At 40.1% G+C, this 17,424-nt stretch overlaps 1 protein-coding gene across 1 annotated transcript in view; it reads right to left on the bottom strand.

Annotated features, from left to right (window-relative positions):
- The window catches only part of cac (calcium voltage-gated channel subunit cacophony), a 2,326,612-nt gene that overhangs the window by 1,021,926 nt on the left and 1,287,262 nt on the right, over positions 1-17,424 (bottom strand). The window contains exon 30 of the mRNA XM_080268748.1: positions 3,373-3,574. Within this exon, the coding sequence (XP_080124874.1) occupies positions 3,373-3,574 (202 nt within the window). The remainder of the gene's footprint in view (positions 1-3,372; positions 3,575-17,424) is intronic.

Here is a 17,424-nt window from a genome sequence, read left to right as displayed (position 1 = left end):
TCTAATAAGTAGCTTTGTTAATTTTTGATGCTGAGAAGCAAGCATGAAGCTGGCAGTGAAAGAGTGACAGGGAGAGAGGAGTATCAAAACAGTGGTCTACTCTGTTCCTATACAAGCTCAGTGTAATGAATCTAAATTATTAAGTATGCTAATCATCGCTGCTTTGCACTAGTCAGTGTGCACTTACATGGATTACATTCTGCATATCTTATGTGCAGGAATTTACAGGAGAAATAGCTTTGCTGAAGACTGAAACAAAACTGGTGTTGTGCAACTGGGATTGTTTTATTTTTGCTGGTTGAGCACATTCACTTGTGATGACAGTGTTAATTGCATACATACTGCTATTTAACATAATTTACCCATGTTTTGGTTACTAAATCAGACAGTGATAACAGAGAAATTTCTCGGGGGTGAACTGGTAGTCAGTTACACTGGAGCGTGCACCAATGAGCATATACTGCATATGTATTTACCTATTTGTAGTATACAGGAATTGAGCAATGCTCATGTTGTCCTGTCTCCATATCCACATTTATCAAGTCTACCTTTACACACATGAATGTTTTTCTCATGCACCACCTCTTTGTCTAAGTTGTTCCAAATATTTAAGTATTTACCTAATATACCTAATTGTGATATACACGGAATGTACTATGCTCGTGGGTTTCCGTCGCTGTTTCTCAATAAGTCGAATTTAACTTTAAACTAGTTTAAGTTTTTAGACTGGACGATCTCTTTGTCCAGGCTATTCCATAAGTCTATACTTTTGTAAGGAAAGCTATATTTCTTGATATCCTTCAAGCAGCTTGACTTTTTCAATTTCATTCCGTGTCCTCTTGTTGCTGTCTTATCCCGTACAAACAGATCTTCTTTGTCAATTTTATCTACTCCCACCATGGTCCTGAACACTGCAATCATGTCTCCCCTCTTTCTCCTTTCCTCTAATGAAGGCAAATCCAGTTTTTCCAGCCTCTCTCTGTATGACAGGTCTGTCAGACTGGGGACCATCTTGGTTGCTGTTCTTTGTATTCTCTCAATCTTGTTTATATCTTTCTTTTTGTGTGGGGACCACACTACCGCTGCATATTCTAACCTGGGGCGGATCATGGCCACTATCAATTTTTTCATCATTTCCTCATCCATATAATGAAATGCTACTCTTATGTTAGTCAAGAGTTTATAAGTCTCTCCAACTATCTTGTTAATGTGCTTTTCTGGTGACAAACTATCTTGGACCAGCACTCCCAAATCTTTCTCTTCTCTCCTTTTTGTGATTAATTCATTACCCAAAAAATAATTCAGTGATGGTCTCCTGCTACTTTTACCCATTTCCAATATTTTACATTTCTTTACATTAAATTTCATTTCCCACATCCGGCTCCAATCATGTATCCTATCCAAATCCTCCTGCAGTATTTTACAATCCTCCTCAACCTCTATCTTCCTCAAGATCTTTACATCATCAGCAAACTGACTTGCATAACTGTTCACTCCATCTACCATATCATTTACGTAAATCAGGAACATTACTGGCGCCAACGCTGAGCCTTGAGGGACTCCACTTGTTACTTCCCTCCATCCAGACATCTTTTCCTTTATTACTGTCCTCATTTGTCTGTCTCTCAAAAAGTCTCTCATCCATTCCAGAAGTTTCCCCTTTAGTCCTCCTATATATTCTAGTTTCCACATTAGTCTCTTATGAGGTACCTTGTCAAAGGCCTTCTCTAAGTCTAAGTACACACAATCCACCCAACCATCTCTCTCCTGTACCACATCAATCGCTCTTGAGTAAAAGCTCAACAAGTTAGAAACACATGACCTTCCACTTCTGAATCCAAACTGACATTCAGCCAAAATATTCATCTCTTCCAGATATTTTATCCATCTGTCTTTCAGGATTCTCTCACACAATTTTGCGACCATGCTGGTTAGAGACACTGGTCTATAATTCAGGGGTTCTTCCCTGTTTCCTCCCTTGTAAATTGGTACCACATTTGCCCTCTTCCATTCTTTTGGCACTTTCCCCTCTTCCAGTGAGCATACAATTAAGCTGTGAATTTTATCCGCCAGTTGTTCTCTGCATTCCTTCAGTACCCAATTAGAAATTCCATCAGGTCCTGGGGCTTTCCTTACATCTTGAGTTTCCAGTAATTTATACACTTCCTGTACCTCCACTTTTATATCTTTCATCACCGGAACATTTCTAATCACACCCTCCCCTTCATCTGTATCCAAATGACTGATATCCAAACTTTTGTTCATCCACATAATCATTTTTAGCACCAATTCCCACCGTCACTAACTCAAGAGTTAGCTTGGTCAATATGGAAGACGGGCTACTCATGCAGAGACCACAGAAGTCGCATATTTTTAAAAATCTCTCCCGTGATTGTTGTTGATATACCGTATGTAAGCTCTTCATGATATTATTCTTTAATAGTTATAATAATTTCCTTGACATGCTTTATTGCGATAAATGCAGGAAAAAGTTACTATAGGAGCTGTGAAAGCACACCGCGTGTGACAGCATTCACCACCTATTTACAAGTCTCTAGTTGCACCTTTGGTTTGAAACCCATTTACAGTAATTTAGTTTTCTAAAAGAACAATGCTTCATCTCCAAAATGCTGAAGAAAATCTGCAAAGTTTTTCATATGAAAATTGTGCAACGTTTAAACCCGAAATCATGCAGAGACGAGACCGCTGGCCGAAATCCGACGATGCCGAGGGCTCCAAAATACCAGCGGGGCAGTAGACACGTGATTTTTGATCGTAACATACGATCTTCAGCCGTGTCGTGCTAAAAATTTCTTACCGTAAAATCGTTACATGTTTCTCAAAAACACTGTTTATTATTGTTTTGATGGACAAATACAAGAAATGGATGTAAAATAAAGCTTATCGATATTTAAGTAGGGAAAGAATAATAACCATCCCAATACAGAGATGGTACTCTCAGCCCATTTTTTTTTTTTATTGACTATATTACAGCCTCTCTTCCTTGTAGCTGAGTAAAATAATGTTATAATTTCTTCCTTCCTTTTAGTGACACTGGGGGTACATAAAATGAACAGGGTTTAGTTGACCAACTCTGATGTAGAAAATTAAATAATCTGGTGAAGAGTGGCAGTTTTTCCTTGGTTAGTGACATCGGGAATTTTCATCGTGAGATAGCACATTCCCACATATCTGAATCCTCATATAAAAAAATATTTCTACATATGAGGTTTCCAACTTACATGAACCACTTGATACAAAGAAATGAACAACCAATCCTTTGGAGACTGCACCTGTACTGCATGTTGTCTGGTCACAGCACATCTGAATTTCACATGTCTACCCTTCATGCCCCCTACTGTTTATCCTCACCTGGTTCTTATCTAGCTCTCCATCCTGCAGCTCAGCCTCTCCCTGCTCTTGAAAGGTGATGATGATGAGAGCCACGAAGATGTTTACAAAGAAGAATGGGAAGACAATGAAGTAGACGATGTAAAATATGGACATCTCGATGGCCACATGCGGTTTTGGGGCGCGGTCCTCATAAGTTATGGCCATTGAATTTTGTAGTACCCTGGAGGATAAGTATAATAAGTAAACCAAGTACATGATACATCACTATCTATTGCTAGCAACATATTTTTTTTCAATATTCTGGTCCTATTCAACAAAGATGCTAAAGAAGTACCATACAAGAACTCTTTGCTAACTCCAAACAGTATGATTAGTTTTCCTATTCTTATAGCAATCTACCTTCCTGGAGCCAAAATCTGATGATCCTGCTGATGGTATGGTACTAGATAGTTACAGACCTTAAAAAGGCCACTGCTTTTTATGCATTTTTTGCTGTTGTCGGTTAACCCCAGGCAGTCTAGCTAAGCAGACCAGTCAACCACAGGTAAGTAACTGCTTCTGTGGAGCCATCATACAGGTTAAGTACCATACATACACTGTGAAGGAAACCAGTGCCCCACTTGTAGTAGATACCATCTTCCAAGAAATGGATCAAGGTTTTTCACTATGGCGAGGTGGAAGGAAAAATGAGGATGCTTGGCTCCCTGGAGGACAATGCAACAGCTTAGCTCAACCCAGAGTACACAGCACCACTGAATGTATGTTCCTCATCAGTGCTTTTGATGCAGTACTATTTATGAACTACTAATTATACAACTATTTCAATATTTGAGCACTGGTGAATTCTTCAAAAGATGTGGCACTTATGAGAAACCAAAGTTCAACCACTATTATTATTATTATTATTTTTATTACAGTAAAAGTCTATTAATCCGAATGGCAGTGGACCAAGATTCATTCAGATTATCAGATTTTTGGGTGGGACCCCTATGACACTTAATTTCATGTTTAAACTGAACTTTTACTGAATGGATCACTTTTCATTCATTCATAATACAATATGGCATATATTAACATTATGTATTACACAAGTTTTTTACTTAATAACATTTTACTGAAGACACAAACTGTAATTGGTAAATTAACCAGTACCATTCCACGCATCTTTGCAATTTAATACCCACCCAATCCAAGACACTTTTTCGCGACATCCTGATGCTACAACAGACAGTGGCCAACTGATGTTACCCACCCACCCAGAACCAAACTCAGTGCTACAAGTGCTTGGGCACAGTGTTGCCAATACTTTAAGGTACTCCTTAGCAAAAAATCAGCTAGACTGAAGATTTTTGAGACGCTACAGGGCTAGAATTTTGCTGTTAGCACCATCACGTCAGTGGGATTAAGTGAGACTTTCTTTACTGTCGGCACCAGGACCCATATACATATAGGGTCTTCTCACACTTTTCCACTATGCAGATTTACTGACGTCACGCTTGAGACAGGGCACTCCCCCCATTTCTCCCCACCCACCATCTCCCTTGGGACCTCAGAGGGAGGCCTCAAGTCGCGGTGAGGTGCAGCTGTCATCCTCCATACCCACCCCTCCCACCTTGCTTCCTTTACACAACTCTGTTCCCCACACACATTTCCTCAATTCAAATGATTGTTTAACCTCTCCCTTCTCATATTTAAAGGTACATGATTTACAAATAAACACAATATACTCTAATGGTGACATTTATTAGGATACATGGATATCATCTTGTTATAAATGATACCGGATGTTTATTGGTACTGCTACTGGTACTGACTATATGTTACTATGCAGGCTTCATTTCCTTTTCTTCGATATCTTACTCTGCAGCTTTCGTGTCGAGTTAGCCAAATTTCTGTTTAATACCCGCGTCCTGAAAAATACTCGGTATCGAACAAAAAGGCTAATTACTTCAATAGGAAGAGACACATGCCTATATATTAGTACTGACAGTGCCTTGCCAGTTGTCTTTTAAATTACCGTTGGTAAGGCTTAGGTTTTATGCTGGTTTTAAGCCACAGTATGTCAAATGTATATATTCCGCATATATCATGGAGAGAGAGAGAAAGAGAGAGAGAGAGAGAGAGAGAGAATGCGTAGATACCAAATCGTTAATTATAAATAACAAATCTCTTAATCCGAGCTACTAAATATATGTGAATGTATTTCATATACTCTTTGTGGCTTCATGTACATAAAACGCTATATAGTTTTTACGAATTACTCACTCTTTGAGAACGAAAAGTGGCTGTATAAATCATTTCCAACGACCTGGCACCGTTGTTTTTGCGACCTGGAAGGGAGGGAGGGCGGGAAGGAAGGGGGGGGGGATGATAACATACTTCTTGCCAAACGCTTCCAGATGGAATTACTACGTTACGAACCTGCTTTAAACAAATACATTCTGCGATATACCGTACTTAATTTTCAACACTACTGCTTTCTTGCTAGGGTACTCAGTAATGGTTACCTACAGTACGTGGGTAGAACAAAATAATGGTGGGTAAATATGAATACTAGCAACTCATACTAGTGCGGTGGCCAGTTGCCTCAATTTATTTTACCTGGGCTGGTAAATTGCAATGCACCACGTGCTTTTCCACATTTCTGCAAGCACTAACCCCATGAGGGGAGATATACTGTACAGCTTATAAAGAGAAAAGCCCACCATATACAGGGATATGCACCTACGCAGAGAGAGAGAGAGAGAGAGAGAGAGAGAGAGAGAAAGAAAGAAAGGGGAAGGGACTTAACATTTAATGAAGCTGATGGCAGATTCAGCGTTGGCAGGGCGTGCTATTCAAGGCGTATTTGATTTTTTGGAATAGGCAGTTTGAGAAGTTCATAATTTAGATTTCTTTTATAAGCACTTTGATCAAAGTGAAGGCTGCAGATGCGAGCAGTATTCGGATTAATTGTGTCTTTCCTCTTGCACAGATGAATCCACTTACGTCTAATCTCTTCATCTTTGGGGAAAATATGGAAAGTTATATCCCCACCTTTCTTCAGTAAAGAGTTACAGCCAAACAATGCACAATTGGTAGGCATTATTTCACTGGGCACATACAATGGAATAAAGTGCAGGTGACAGAGGTGACCTGTTTGGCGCCGTGACCTCTGAGCAACTGAGTCTACTGACTCTACTTCTCACTATATGGCAACCCCTTCTCGGAAGACCTCATCTGGTGTCTTCGCCATGACATCATGCGCAAACGCGACGCGTTTTGGGGTCGGTATGGTTAGACCCTGTATGTATATGGGTCCTGGTCGGCACCATGCCGACGGTGAGACTGTACGGGTTAAGAGATGTTATGGGTTGTTTCTCACCAGTAATGCGTAGTGTTGAAAACAGCAGTTGTAGGCAGGTAAATCCAATTAGAGAAAGTCCAGGGTTAATAATATGCACATAGTGTAAAAGCTCAATTTGCCATCAAAATATGGACGAATCCCCACCAGGATGATTCCCCGTCGTTTATTTAAGTACCAGTTTATTTAGCAAGTACACTAGTTTTTGAATACTTGTACCTCTTCAAAGTCGTTTTAAGATATACCCAGGATGTTGTAGTACCAATGGAACTCCCATGACCACACCACTCGGCTCTTTGGCATATTTGGTGCCCAGTTTGACTTTTTTTAATTTTGATTTTTTTTTTTTTACTTTTGGAGTTTTTGTCAGCCTTCTTCAAAAATTCGGATTATTGGGATTTTTGGATTATCAGAGTTCGGATTAATGGACTTTTATTGTATTATTATTATTATTATTATTATAATTATTATTACTATTGTTGTTGCTATTGTAGTAGTAGTAGTAGTAGTTGTTCTCTAGGCAGTCTGGCTGAACAGCCTTGTGTCCCTTAGGAGGGCCATGGCCGAGACCGGGCTTACCCACAGAGTTCTCAAAGAATGCATGTTGTGTTGTTGGCGTAGGTGATTGTGTGCAATGCAGTCTTCCATAATGTGCTTAATAATATGGGGTGCTGTGTCGCATCCAGGACAGGTATCAGCAACGGAGTCATCCAGCCTCTTCTGGTAGCTTAAGAGGGCTGGAAGGTGCCCACATCTCAGCCTGGCTATTGTTGTTGTTGTTACTGCTCTTGTTGCTGTTAACATTACTGATATCCACCTATTATCATTTGTGGAGATCTTTGTTTCCATCATTATTTTTATCATTATTATTACAGTAAAAGTCCTCTCATTCGGCAGCTGGTTTTACGGTAATTCCAGTCTTTTGGCGGTTTTCATAAATAGTCTCATTACGAAAGTTCTCTGCTATTCTGGCACACATGCTGAGCCAACTGGCTAATATGGCACTGCTAGCACTAGATCTAGTGCTTTTCATAATAATTTTGTGTTTTTCATACTAATTTAGCGCCAATAAATATTAGATTTTCTTCTATATCTAGCGCATTTTAAAGTCCAATTTAGCACAAAAGTTTGAACAGTTCACCCACAGCTTAGTGCATCTTAAAGTTGAGCAAACACTTTTGAAGATTTCTGCTTGCCAACACTGCGTGCGCCATCAGCCATCATCACTTGTGAGTGTCTGGCTTTGTGAGCTGGACCTTTCGAAGTTTGGAAACCTTGTGCTATTTTATGGTCATCTTCTCGTTCTCATGTTGTGCTATGGCCTCTACTAGGAGAAAGCCACTTGTTGTAAAAAAAAAATGAGCCCATAAGGTGCTGACATTATCAAGAAGATTGAATTATTGAAAAAACTGGAGGGGGGTGTTCCTAAGAAAGAGATAATGGAAGATTCAATGTGAGCTCTTCCACTATATGCGACCTTAAGAAACAGAAGGCCAATTTAGTGCTTATGGTTGACCAATAATTCTTGCTAGACACTGTTACTGCATTGGGGTGACCGACCATGATTGCTAGAAACATATTGGCAGGTTTTCCCGGTCATTCGGCAGTTCCTGTTCTTTCAGCACCTGCTTAGTCCCGAAGATGCCCAATGAAAAGACTTCTACTGTATTATTACCTCTGCCAAGGAAGTTATGTTTTACCTCAAAGCTGATTTGTTTGCTTGCTTGTCTGTTAGCAGGATTACTAAAAAAGTTATGAATGGATTCTGATGAAATTTTGTGGAAAGGTGTGCCATGGGCCAAGGATTAAATTATTAATTTTGGCCTGGATCCGGAATCAGATTTGGAGTATCCCGCACAATATCTCCAAAGTTCTCAATAAATTTCAATGAAATTTTGTGGAAAGGTGCACCACAGACCAAGAAAGAATTGACTGAATTTGGGGGCAGATCCAGATCAGGATCCCATATCCATGGAACCATATCCAGGATTACTCAAAAAGTTATGAACAGATATTGATGAAACTTTGTGGAAGGGTAGGCCAAGGAAGAAATGATAAAATTTGGGGGTGGATCCGGATCCAGATCTGGATCCAAAGTATCCGGCACAATATCTCCAACAGTTCTCAATGAATTTCAATGAAATTTTGTGGAAAGGTGGGCCATGGACCAAGAAAGAATTGATTAAATTTTGGGGTGGATCCAGGTCTGGATCCTACATCCACGGATCCAGATCCGAACCCTATATCTATGGATCTGGATCATTTTGAATGGCAATGGCATTAGTGGAGGTATGTGCTCCCTAAGCGCTTTCTACTTATTATTGATGTGATACTGCTTTGGGTGTCTGCCCTTTCCTCTCTTCCTTCATTCCTCTTCTGTCTTTTTTTCCTTCATTCTTTCCTCTTCCTTTTGCCTACGGGTGACTTTATACTCCCTCTTCTGTCTTTCTTTCCTTCATTCTTTCCTTGTCCTTTTGCCTATGGGTAACTCTACACTGAGTGACAAGCCAAATGGTTTCCTGTACACCAGGAAACCATTTACTATGCTGGGTGGTAACCATATAACCAAATTATGGCACATGGTGGTTTAGTGATTAATTATGACACTCCAACTGGATTGCGCCGATGCAGGTTTATATCCAAGGGGTGGTTGGGGTTTATTGTTTACATAATGCCACTCACAGATGAGTGAGACTTGTCACTCTCATCTTAAATGTCAAGACCAACTTGCCTAGCCCCGGGCTACTACACTCCTCATGGGGCAACATAGGATTGGATGATGAATTGATGGATGGATTATTATTCCATCACTTTTCGTCTCCCATTTTTATCATACTTACTGAAGATGTACAGCACCATGACCCTATCACATTGACCCAGTTTCAGTGACCCTGACCTAGGTTTACAGGTCTATCTACCTATCTATAGCCAGACACAATCCTGTAAGGGGTGGTTGCTTGTCTCTGAGTTAGTTTTATGGGAAGGGGCACTAACCCTCTGCCAACCCACTCGCTGACACACAAGGCACACATATAGGTTGATTATATGGTTACCACCCAACACTGTGAATGGTTTCCTGGATTACGGAAAACTATCTGGATTGTCACTCAATGTAAATCCACTTGAAAAGGAAAGTAGAGTAATAAAAAGTGAAAGGAAAGATGAGAAAAAAGGGAAGGGAGAAGACAGACAATTAAATAAAATGACAAAGGTGAAGGAAGAAGTAGGTAGCACTACATTATGTGAGTGGATGATGGTTACCACCACCTAAGAGGTCTAAATATGTAAAAAATCATGAAATTTCAAAATCAGTTTACTCCAAAACTATTAGACACACAACAAAAACATACAAGGAAATCCTGTGAAAAAATTATTTTCCAAACAATTGTATGGAAAAAATCTGAAGGTCATTCATGAGTGACATTGCAATACCCCACTTTTTAATTACACTTCCATAAAGGAAAACCTAATACAAAATAAGGCACTTCTTGGCCTTAGAAATTTTATCTGCTCCTGGACCAGGAATGTATACTTTTTGGTGGCAGTTTGACCAATGGTTCTTGAATTATTACAAAAAGCGCAAGTTGTGCCTGCCGGCAGTATTCTCACAGGTGGAGATCAGTAACTGTCTCTAACAGTTACAGTCTTCAAGTTATTACTGTTATTATTATTATTCTTTCTATCTATCTACAGCCAGACACCGTAATCCCATAAGGGGTGGTTGTTTGTTTTTAAATCAGTTGTTTTATGGGGAGGAGCACTGATTTTCCATCAACCCACTTGCTGACATGTAGGGAAAACATATGGGTTGGCTACCACCCAGCGTCGTAAATAGTCTCCTGGCTTACAGGAAAATATTTGGCTTGTCGCTCAATGTAAAAGCCGCCTGAAAGGGAAAGAATAATAATAAAAAGTGGCAGGAAAGATTATAATTACTCATCCATCCATCCATCATCCAACCCTACGTTGCCCCATGAGGTGTGTACCTGTATGAGCCCGGGGCTAGGCAAGTTGGTCCTGACATTTGAGAGCGACCAGCCTCATTCATCCCTGAGTGACATTACTTGAGTAATAAACCCCAACCACTCCTTGGATATAAACCTTCACTGGCTCAATCCAGAAGAGGAAGGAAGGAAAGATGGAAGGAGAGGTTGTCATTATTGTTGTTGTTATTATTATTATTATTACTAATATTATTATTATTATTATTATTATCATTATTATTATTATTATTTATCATTATTATTATTATTTGGTGGTAGATGGTGGCAACCATCATCCACTCACTTGATGCAGTGCTACCTACGTCTTCCTTCGCCTTTATCACTTTTTTTTTTGTGTCTGCCCTCTCACTTTCTATTTCTCCCATCTTTCCTGCTGCTTTTTATTACTTTTCTTTCCTTTTCAGGTGGCTTTACACGGGGTGACAAGCCTAATGGTTTCCTGCAAGCCAGGAAACCATTTACAGTACAATCCCAGTTAACCGGGCGGCTTGGGGAATTCACCTTCCTGGTTACAGATTTTTCCCGTAGTTCTGATATTCAAATCTATACAAAGGCGATCATTATCACAGCAGTAAATACAATTCAGGTACTCACCACTCACATCAGGGGGCACACTAAGAGATTCCACCTGAAAAATTGCATCGTAAACACACACCATGGTCATAATGAACGTATGCATGCAATGCCTTGCAGTACCGGTACTGCAAAATGCACAAGTCCATTCTGTTAACTACCGAATAATTTCTTGTATGTTCTGTACTCATGTGGAAAATTAAAGAAATAAAATCCTGAATATTTATTGGTAAATTATTATGACACCTGTGCCCCCACATCAGCTTTGTTTACGATCCCGGCCCCAACTGACCGCCACCATTCCGGCACTGTTTTGCACCATTCTGTTAACTACCGAAGTATTCGTTGTATGTACTGTACTCATAAAAGTGGAAAAATAAAGAAATAAAATCTTGAACATTTATTGGTGAACTGATGTTAAGACTGCACTGTAGAATTATCACACCAGTGCCCCCACAGAAGCTTTGTTTACGGTCCCGGCCCCAACTGACCTCCATCATTCCACCCTTCACCTGCCGCCAATCGCTGTTTTGCACAAAATAAAATACACGATGTACTTATGAAGTGCAAGCATATATATTTTTTTTCTTCCAACAAAGTAAACCTTCATTCCTATTAACATTTTTTTTTTTTTCATCTCTGCCAGCACACATGCGTTCTAAGGTGAATTTATGTGATGCAAGTTAGAGTCGGTCCGTTAGGAAGAAAAACACCGGCATTTGCTGATTTGCTCTCTCCCGAGATGTCTGGCTTACAAATTCCATGCCTGTCTTTGAAACGATTTAACCATCCAACACTGAAATCACATTCGACTTCTGTATTCATTTTATTGTGAAACTCTCTTGCTTTTTCTTGGATAAGAGGACCAGAAATAGGTGCTCCCCTAGATCTTTCTAAGCAAAACCACTCGAACGATGAAGAGTATGCCTTTTTTCAATGGACTTACTTGTCTCGCTTTTCATGAAAAATTCATTGAGCTTGGATGCTTGGGTCTTGATATAAATCGTTGGATTTCCTACATTATATTCGGTCATCAGTGTTTTATAATGTTTGCCTTTTTCAAGTCTATTGCATATGTCCAGCTTCTGTTTCAAGGTAGGCACGACATGCTTACGTTTAGTTTGCTCTTTAGGCATTTTGGAATGTTGAAATTACCGTCCATCAGAGCAACACAACAGCAAGAGAGCTTGTTTACTGTCTGGTGGTAAAAAGCAGACTGGTGATTTGTGGAAATTGTGCAGGGTGTGGAGGATGACTGAATTCAAGTAGGAGAAAGAGGGAGGAGGAGGGCTGGTTAAGAGGATTTACTAGGGATTTACATTAGCCAGAAATGCCTTCACCTCGCTTAATCCGACTTCACCCAGCCTCGCGTGACACGATAAAATGGCGGTTTGGCGGTCCATTCAGAATGGTGCACAGTTATAACTTACTGACGTTTTTACCAGCCCTTGAATTTTCCCGTTTTTCTGAGTATTCCGTTTGTCTGGATACCGGATAGCAGGGATTGTACTGTATAATGTTCAGTGGTAACCATATACCGTATTTCGCGGCATGTAAGACGCACTTTTTGTCTCAAAGTTACCTTAAAATATCCCCATGCGTCCTGCACGCTAGACTAAGGCAGGTTAGTTTGGCTCCATTGAGAAGAAACTCTTATAAAGATGATCATCTCACTGCTTAGCAACCACAGGTGTTTTCTACAGTATGCAGACTTGATTTTATTTTAAAAAATAATATACACTAGTGTGTATATGCAGCAGATTTAAGAAACATGCGAGATCAGAAACACAAAACTTTCGCGGGTTTGTTTACAGCTCAACTGGCTAACATCGTGAAGATATTTAGCGGTTTAGCAATTTAACAGTTTAGTATCCGCACTATTCCAGCAAGCTAACGTACATGATCACTGGTGAACTGTCTGCTAACCTTCTGAAAGGCAATCATGACCACTTTGCTTGCCATCCATTTACTTTTGTGACATTTTGTGAGTGTATATATGCAGCAGATATTAAAACACGCAAGTTCAAGAACACAAAGCATTCATGGTTTGTTTTCAGCTCAACTGGCCAATACCGTCAAGGGGTTTAGCAGTTTAGCAACTTAGCAGTTTAGCATCTAGCGTACACCCTACTCTAGCAAGCTAACATGCTCACTAGTGAACTGTCTGCTAACCTTCTGAAAGGCAATCATAACCACTTTGCTTGCCATCCACTTACTAACTAGCAAAGCAGTCATACTGGAGAGATGCTGGCAAGCGAACCTGACAAGTCATCAGAATTGATTTTTGTCGCATATGGAAATTCAATCACCCTCATATGGTTGGCTTCTCTTAGTGACATTTTGTTTCATGCCTGACAAGAGTATCATAGAAGTGAACAGTCTTATTATACCAATAGTGAAAAACAGGAAAAACAGTTGTAATGTTAAACAGTACTGCCTGAAGTTACAGCTTCACTTTTTCAGCCAAGTGAAGTACTTTAGCAATGTCTATGCAACTCAGGGCACACCCAATTACAGTATTTTGTTATGAAAATAGAATAAAATTCACTGAGTAGCATAACAGATGCAATATCTGAAATAGAAGTGCCTGATGGGCATTCATATCAGCATCCACCATTTCTGCTGTATTCTTAGCAGACGAAGCGATCAGAATGATTGACAACGTTCACTCTCTGCATCTCTGCTGCCTATGCAAAACTCTCATGATCGGCAATGGGGATCATTTAGGCCGTAACGTCCAAATTGGTTAGGTTAGGTTGTAAAGTCATTTGCCATTTTGGACGTTACGGCCAAAACAACAAGAATCCTAAGGTGTAGGTGAGAGTTTGGTGTGGGTGTAGTTAAGGAAGTAGGAGTGGGAGTAGTCAGGCTAGGGAACTGATAATCCGCTTATTATAATCCCTTCAGCCCAGCAATGTATTTTATAGGGTAGTTTATTCATGCTCGCCATATGATTTTATTCAGTTCAGGAAACATGTACTGAGGAGGTTAATGTGGGCTGTAACAAATGCCCCAAGTCTGAATATCGCCTGTGCTCAGTTAAAACGATTGCCAAGTTAAAGTCGATGAAGTGTGGTATAAGCAATTCAATGGATGGTACTGAGGACCATTTACTGTATCAGAGTGACAGTGAAACAGTGATGATGACCGTGGTGATGCTTCAGGACTTGGGGGAAGTAGTGATGAATTCTCAGGATTTGAAGAAGAGTGAAATTTTCACCACGTCAGTAATATGAAGTGAATATAGGTTTTAGGTGATCATGACAGATGCAACCATGGAAAATTTAGGATCAATGGTGCTGTACACCTTTAGTCTTGCACTGACGATGTTTGGATGAATAAATTGTTTGAGATGTTTCATGTCCTTAAGTGATATTTATATATTTATATTGAACAACCAAATACATTTTGATGTTTTTGGCATATAATAAAGCCACTGGGTACTCCAAAACTGACTGAAGTAAATGTTTCAGAGGCAAGCGAATGTTGCATGTGGTGTGTACATGTGTGTGTGTGTGTGTGTACCATAGCGACTAGGAGGCAGCAGTGTTAAGACCAAAAATGGATGTTTTCACAGTACTCGAATGTTTTGAGATGGATGTCTGTTTTTAGCAAATTCTGGTAAGAGAAATATGCATTTTTAATTGTTGATGCTGCAAGGAAAACAGCTGACAGTTAGGGAGTGATACTGGGAGAAGAGGGTAGAGACAGTTGTCTAGCGCTTGGGATGCAGCAGTGTTGCTATGGGATAGTTTCACCATTCTCGACATGTTTTGAGATGAATGTCTGTTTTTAGTAAATTGTGATCAGTGAAGAACGTATTTTTAACTGTTGATGCTGCAAGGGAAACATCGCTGACAGTGAGGAAGTGATACTGAGAAGAAGGGGTAGAGACTGATGTCTAGCGACTGGGAGGCAGCAGTGTTACTAAGGTGTAACAATGGATGTTTTCACCATACTCAGTATGTTTTGAAATGAATGTTTATAGTAAATTATGATCAGTGAAGCATGCATTTTTAATTGTTGATGCTGCAAGGCAAACATAGCTGACAGTGAAGGAGTGATACTGAGAGAAGAGAGTAAAAACAGCTGTCTATCCTGTTCCCAAGCAGCCTTGCTATATTGAACTTTGGTTGTAAAACATTCTAATTTGTGTATTTACAAGTGCTACCTTTTTATATTATTCGTGGAGGTAATTACAGGTTAGTTAGAGTGCATGATTAATGATGGTAGTAGCCTGATATTGTGCTTGAGTCAAGACAGTGTGAGGAAATTCCATACCAGGTGTGGAATATGATGTGGTTCTTTTAGGATAAATGAACTGATGTCAACATTCATTGTATTTTATGTTTTTGTCAGTGAATGAAAGAATAGAGTTTATTGACTTCATTTGTGGTTTTAAATTCATAAAATATTAAAAACAGTGTTTATATCAGTTTACTGATACATATTTATCAACAAAGTTGGGATGGCCTCGTGGTTTGAAGTCACGTTTTGTTAAGACGGAGTTTTGTTTTCTCTTTTCCTGAATCATTCTTTGTACATAAAAGAAGAAACTAAAGGATGATGAGCAGTACTGAATAGATTCTGAATGGTGAGTGTGTATCTAAGTGATAGTGGCTCATATCAGTCACGTTTTGTCAAGAAGGGGCATTGTTTTCTTTTCGTGTACCATTCTTTGTATATAAAAAAAAGAAACCAAAGGCTGATGATCAGTAATGAATAGATTCTGAAAGGTGAGTGTGTATCTGTGTGGTAATGGCTCTTATCAAGAAACCTTACTGCAGTCTTGATTGGGGCAAACTTTTTTTTCACAGAACTGCCCTGCCAGAATTAGGGTGCGTCTTTCACAATGCTGCGTCTTACATGCCGCGAAATACGGTAATCAACCCACACATGTTCCCTACATGTCACCAAGTGGTTTCGCGGAGGGTTAGTGCCCCTCCCCATAAAACAACTAACTCAAATCAAACGGTCACCCATAATGGGACTGTGGCGTTTGACTATAGACAGAAAGATAGATTATTATCATACCTGAGTTAGGAGCAGCTCCTTGGACTGAAGAAATCTGACATATCTCCATCAACCCTTTCAGCAATATGACATTATTAATATATTTTTTACCAATGCAAACTGATATGTACTCAGCATAAGAGACCACTCAGAATGATGGGACTTACATTAACAATGTATGCACTTATGGCTTGAGGTATTTCATGTACTGTTCTCTCATAACAGCAACATGCACAGTCCTGTACATAATGTTCCATGTGACATAATGAGTGAATATTATCTTTTCTTATCAACATACAGTGCTCGTCAGAAGTATCGAGCGCCTATGGCGGGGTGCGCAATACTTTTGGCGAAAAAACAATCACCCGTTTTTGGCAGTAAAAACTGAGCCAGATGTTTGGGCCATTAGCATGATGTCAAGGCAGCTTGAGGCCTTATTGCGCGCTGGCTGGCTCCCGCCTCAGTTGCCTATGGGCTGCGTGAGAAAGAGGAACTCTGCCGCGCCTCCCTCTCTTCTTGCGCCATTTTTTACCTAGTGTCCCGCCATGTTTTGGCTTTTGCCATTTTGTTATGGCCCCTACCCGTGAACTTTCACGTGAAATCATATGCAAGATCATTGCTCTAAAGGAGGCAGGCCACCCCACGAAGGAAGTTAGTGAATTGGTTCGTGTTGCTCGATCGACAGTGCGTAGGTGGTGCACCCGTTTACGAGTGGAAAATAGTGGTGAAGTTCCAACAAAGAAACCGCGGTCTGGTAGGCCTAGGAAAACTTCCCCAAGGTCTGTTAATGTTTAAAAACATGCAGTGGAGTCTAATCCTCATCTGAGTGCAAGGTAAATTAAGGAGAGCAACCCGGAAGTGTTTGGTGAGGTTTCTGTGCGTACGATGTCTCGAAGAGTGCATGAACTTGGTTACACATGTCACAGGCTTGTGAGAAAGCCTCTTCTTACATGTTACCAGCGACTTTGTAGGCTTGCCTTTGCTAACCAGTACCTTAACTGGGGTGAGGACCAATGGTTGTCAGTGTTGTGGTCTGATGAGGCAACGTTTAGTGTTACCTGTCACTGAGGAGCGCGCGTGTACTGGCGTAAAGGTAGTGACCTGCTTGACCCCCGTTACGTGGAGAGCACAGTTAAA

The sequence above is a fragment of the Coenobita brevimanus genome, chromosome 29, assembly GCF_032717465.1.
Source record: "Coenobita brevimanus isolate Jiangsu-jjx chromosome 29, ASM3271746v2, whole genome shotgun sequence".
NCBI lineage: Eukaryota > Metazoa > Arthropoda > Malacostraca > Decapoda > Coenobitidae > Coenobita > Coenobita brevimanus.
This window is presented reverse-complemented; position numbering and strand designations above follow the sequence as displayed.